Consider the following 5,547-nt stretch of genomic DNA (forward strand, 5'->3'; position numbering starts at 1 on the left):
CCCTGAACAAATGCACTTTCTCCATCTGTCAGATCAAGATTTCTGAACATTATCTTTAATCTTTTCTTCCTTTGTCATGTTTGAATTGACTTCCGAACTAGTTCCAGCCCAACATCTAGAAGCACAAATAAATTTTGCTTATATGTGTACAAATCATTGTAGACTTCTCAAAACTCACAAATGAAAAACACAAGAATAAATATTTAAAATAATAATATGTATATACTAAATTAATGAATCCGTGTATGACAAATACCTCACTATTACTAAAAGATGCTCAACTACTAGTCGTGATTCCTCTTTTCTATATTAACTGGAAATATACGCATTGTCTTTGTGCGATGGACTATTGTAAATGAGAATATGGAAGGCATTGCAGGTCGTTCACGTCTCCGCATCTTTCCTTGTTTTACGGTACTAGTAACATCAAAACCGAAATGCTCTCTCACTGCGAAGTTTCCACTTTGACAGAACTTGGATTTTTCACACGACTCTAAATTTTTTTATTCTACAAACTGACATCATAGCTGATGTGGGGAATTAAACTTATGGCAATCTTTCAAATCTGAAAGCACTTCTCCATTATTTCTATACATCGAGCGTTTTACTGATTGTAATTTTAATTCGCAAATCTTGCTTTGCCAGCTCTAACTTTCTTTTCATTCGTTTTCAAGTATTTGCTTAAAATCAGAAAGGGAGATTGGAAGGACACTCATTCACAGTTCTCGCATATATCTGAAACTTTCAATTCTATGTAATATCAAAAGCCAATCCTACGTCTCAATGTGAGTACTACGAAGTTGCCTCAAACTTCTATGATTTGTACCAGGTCGCCATCATCGCTGACGTGAAAAAAAAATATTACTTATCGACAATCCTTTAAATGTGAAAGAGGCTCTCCTAGTTTTAGAAAGTGAGCGCGTCTCGACAATACTGCAACAATCATGCTCTGCCGAGCTTTTCCTTATAATTGATTGTCAACTACTTGCTTTTGCTTCCCCATTGCTCTTCCCTCTCGCATGATGGCCTGATTTTGCTTAAAATCAAAAAGGTGGATTGGAGGGACACCAGTAATGCTTTGAGCAACTGGAATGAGTCTCACCAAAATCCATGCGCTTGGAAAGGAATCTCTTGTGATGCATTCAACACCATTACCAGTGTTGATAACACCGATGCGCTGATTTCCAGCAACTTGACTTCTACAATATGCAACCTACCCAATCTAACGGCCTTGATTCTCCAAGGCAACGCTTTCAGCGGTCCCTTCTCGAATGTCCTCTTGCATTGCAAACGTTTGCAAAAGCTCGATTTTTCGAACAACAATTTCACTGGAGAGCTGCCACCTTATATCTCCCAATTGAGTGAGTTGAGAGTCTTTAACTTCGCACATAATGCTTTTTGTGGCTCCGTTCCTCTAGCTTTCGGAACTCTACCAAAGCTAGAAGCTCTCTTCCTCCACGAAAATAGTTTGAGTGGGACATTCCCCATGTTTGTCGGGAATTTGGAATCTCTAATAAACTTTACGATTGGCAGCAATCCTTTGCTTCGTGGTGTGATTCCAAGAGAGCTTGACAATTTAAAGTAGCTGCATGTGTTAAGCCTAGGTAACTGCAGCCTTGAAGGCAAAATCCCGACTTTCTTGGGAAATTTAATGAAGCATGTTGTAATTCTAGCACAAAGAAAGTATTATGGATATTTGTAGTGTCTCCTTGCTTAGTCTTGACTGCAAGGGTGCCTTTTCCCATTTATCAATCTCCTTATCATCTCCAAATTTAACTTTACTCCTCATTGAATCATCTAATTTGACAAAGAAATCAAATTTACTTGTCATGTGATTTGAACAACCACTGTCCAAGAACTAGACATCCTCTTGGGGTTCTTTTTCCAAATTGCATGCAAAGAATGTAGAATTCTTTGCATCAGAAGATTCTTCTGCATAACTAGCTCTTGACTTGTTCAAGTCAGATTTCTTCTTCCTGCACTCAGATTCATAGTGCCCATATCTTTCAGAATATCTGCACTGAATACTCCTTCTATCAACAGAAATTCATCCTCTTCCTTTATTATTTCCTCTTCCTCTTCCTCTACCTCTTCTTCTGTTATTACCAAAAGATTCACCTTGAAATTTAGTAGTATGAGAGGGAGAAGATTTGGATTTTTCCTCAATATTCATAGAAGATTGGAAAGCTTGCACAAAACTTTCCATAGAACATTGCATGCACTCTTCATGAGACTGCAAAGAACTAATTATTTCTGCAACTTTGAAAGTAGCTAGATCTTTACTTTCTTCAATAGCAATTACTACTAGATCAAATTTAGGAGGAAGAGACCTCAAAAAAATTTCTACCATTTTCTAATCTGATATAGTTTCACCTTGAGTCCTAAGCTAATTCACAATACCTTGAGTCCTTGTAATAAATTCATGAATAGACTCAAATTCTTTCATCCTCAAATTTTCAAATTATCTTCAAAAAGTTTGAAGTCTTACCAATTTGATTTTATCTGTACCTTGGTATGTAGTTTGTAGAGTCTCCCATGCATCCTTTGATTTTGTCAAACTGGCAATTCAAGGAAAAATTGAGACATCCAAGGCAGATTGAATGGTGAAAAAAGATTTGTTATCCTTCTTTCTATCTTCTTTCAGCTGATTTTTCTGTTGTGGTGTCCATGTATTGAATGTATTCTGATCAATAGGTTCTGTATATCCACCTTCCATAAATTCCCAGAGATCTTGGGATAAAAGTAGGGTCTTCATCTTGATACTCCAATAATCATAGTTTTCTCCAGTAAATAATGGAAGCTAAAATGCTAAATCTTTTTCATTAGCCATTTGAAAATAATTGTTGTTCCAACCTGGAACCTGCACAATCAGAACTCTTGCATCATTAGACATTTGAAAATAATTGTTGTTCCAACCTGGAACCTGCACAATCAGAACTCTTGCAACCTGCTCTGATACCAAATGAAAGATTATGATAAAATTACAACGCACTGAAAAACAGAACTAAAAGAGAAGAACACAATTATTTTCAAAACGGATAATATTGATAATAGAAAATCTCTAACACTAAATTACAGTAAGAGTAATTGTCTTATAGACAATCATTTTTCTAAGAATAGGAAAAACAAAAACTTTAAAACAAAAAAACTAAAAATCTGCTTTATGTCTAAAACTATAGAACTTATTCTATCCTATCTTAGCAATATATGATTGGTGATTAAAAAAACAAAATACTTATAAAAACAAAAAAAAATCTACAGCTCCAGCTCAGCAATCATATCTTCATCTATCTCTCACAACAACTTGTCTGGACGAATCCCGGGGAACATTGGCCAGCTGACAAGCTTATCCGAATTGGATTGTGGGCATAATCAGCTTCAGGGCACAATTCCCACTGCAATCGGCAATCTAACGTACCTGAGTAGTCTTCAGTTGCAAGACAATCAGCTTACCGGAAAGATACCTACTCAAGTCGGAGAGTTACGGTACCTCAGTAACTTGATGCTGTACACCAACAAGTTGAATGGCTGGTTGCCTCAGAGCTTGGGTAGATATTGCAATTTCATTGTCTCTGATGTGTCGGAAAGTGGATTGGAAGGTCCCCTGCCGAAGAATCTGTGCATGAGAGGAGTATTGTATGGCTTCGCGGCCACTTCGAACAATTTTAACGGTACCCTGCCTTCGTTCTTTGAAAACTGCACATCTCTATAGTTTCTCTACATCGACAATACCAGCTGAGTGATGAGATTCCTGAGGGGCTATGGGGTGCTGCCAAACTCAAGGGATTGTTTTTAAACAACAATAAGTTCGAAGGCAAGATTTCGGCTGCAATTGGCCAAGCCAAGAATCTGAGTCAATTGAAGATAAGCAACAACCAGTTCGAAGGAAGGATTCCTCGAGAAGTTGGACAGCTGACAAAACTTCAAGTATTTGAAGCTAGCAACAACCGGTTGACAGACCCCATTCCCCATGAGTTCACGAACTTAAGTCTGGTCAGAAGAAATTCCCGAGGAAATTATGTCGCTGGAGAATCTCAATCAGCTCAATTTGGGTTACAATCAACTTACTGGCAAAATCCTGGAGCTTTCAGCAACATAAGTAGTCTTGATCTGTCAAACAATTTGCTCTCTGGTAGTGTTCCTCTCGAATTGGGACGACTAAATCTAAATATTTTCAATGTATCCAACAATCACTTGTCTGGACGCATTCCTGGTGTTTTAGACATTCCCGCTTACACGGAGAGCTTTCTGGGCAATCCGATGCTCTGCGGAGGACGGAACTTGATGCTACCTTCGTGTTCCTCTACACATAAGCTGTCGCCTCAGACGTTAGCTACCATTCTGGTGCCTTCTTTAGTTATACTAGCAATAGCTTTGTACTCCATTTATCTGTATCGTTCGTGTGTGAGGAAGCAAAGTGACACGCCATTGTGGAAAATGAAGCCATTCCATTCCATAGATGTGGATGAGTCATACATAATCTGCAATTTAGAGGAGAGTAATGTGATTGGATCCGGAGGTGCTGGAAAAGTTTACAAGATCGTCATGCCGGACGGGCAAGCGGTAGCCGTTAAGAAGATCCAGATAATAAGCAGAGCAGGAAGAAATTCTAAGAGAAAAGTTGGGCAAGAAAAGAATAAAATGGGGGAAGTGGAGGTCGATTAATTGGGGTTCATCCGGCACACCAACATCTTGAAAGCTTCTGTGTTGCATTTCAAGCGAACAGTCCGATTTCAAACTGTTGGTATACGAGTTCATGCCCAACGGTAGCCTGTCCGACCATCTGCACGGAGGCCTTGCACACCAATTGGCTCTACAATGGCCGATCCGTTATCAGATTGCTCTTGGTGTAGCTCGTGGGCGTAGTTATATGTATCATGATTCCTCCCCTCCAATTTTGCACAGGGACGTGAAATATTCCAGCAACATTTTGCTAGACGGAAACTTCGAGGCTAAAATTGCGGACTTTTACGTACCCAGAGAAATTGACAATCTGGGCGTCGAGCATACAGTGTCTGGTTATGTAGGGTCCCATGGATATATAGCCCCAGGTATGAACACTCACTCTTTCAGATTAGGATAATTTAGTTTTATGGAACAAATTCTCTCCGTTAGTTAGTTTTTTGGATAATATGGTGTAGAATACGCGGAGAGGTTAAAGGTAAACGAGAAAAGTGACGTGTACAGCTTCGGAGTGGTAATGTTAGAGCTGGTAACCGGGATGAAAGCTACGGGAGAGGGCGAATATGGAGAGGACGGGAACATCGTGGATTGGGTACGTAACAGAATTTTGATAGGTGGGACAGAGATAACAGTGTTCGATGATCGCGCAGTGGAAGATAGTTGCATAGAACAGATGATGCGCGTCCTACATTTGGGTTGGTTTTGCACTAACAGAGGGCCAAACCAGCGGCCTCCTATGAGAAAAGTGGTGGAGAGATAAGTAGCATGCGGGGGGGACAAGCGCAAGGAGACATTTGAACATCTCCAAAGCATTTCAAGTAGCGTCTCGGAGAGCGAGAACGAAGCGGTTTACTTTCCAGAGAT

The 5,547-nt window shown here is 39.5% G+C and overlaps 1 protein-coding gene across 1 annotated transcript; it reads left to right on the forward strand.

Annotated features, from left to right (window-relative positions):
* The first annotated feature begins 363 nt into the window (after nt 1-363).
* Nucleotides 364-4,665, forward strand: LOC131049737 (receptor-like protein kinase HSL1). Its single transcript, XM_057983799.1, has 4 exons — nt 364-414; nt 1,052-1,581; nt 3,262-3,671; nt 3,713-4,665. Exons 1-4 carry the CDS (start codon nt 364-366, stop codon nt 4,663-4,665), a joined length of 1,944 nt encoding a protein of 647 aa, XP_057839782.1.
* The last annotated feature ends 882 nt before the right edge of the window (nt 4,666-5,547 follow it).

Source organism: Cryptomeria japonica, chromosome 9 (assembly GCF_030272615.1).
Source record: "Cryptomeria japonica chromosome 9, Sugi_1.0, whole genome shotgun sequence".
Taxonomy (NCBI): Eukaryota; Viridiplantae; Streptophyta; class Pinopsida; order Cupressales; family Cupressaceae; genus Cryptomeria; species Cryptomeria japonica.

What these genes read in the sequence shown, in the direction of transcription:
- LOC131049737 (XM_057983799.1), top strand. Translation starts at nt 364, where the DNA reads ATGGAAGGCATTGCAGGTCGTTCACGTCTCCGCATCTTTCCTTGTTTT. An exon ending in GCATCTTTCCTTGTTTTACG is followed by an intron (nt 415 to 1,051) that starts GTACTAGTAACA and finishes AAAATCAAAAAG; the next exon opens with GTGGATTGGAGGGACACCAG. An exon ending in CACTTCGAACAATTTTAACG is followed by an intron (nt 3,672 to 3,712) that starts GTACCCTGCCTT and finishes ACATCTCTATAG; the next exon opens with TTTCTCTACATCGACAATAC.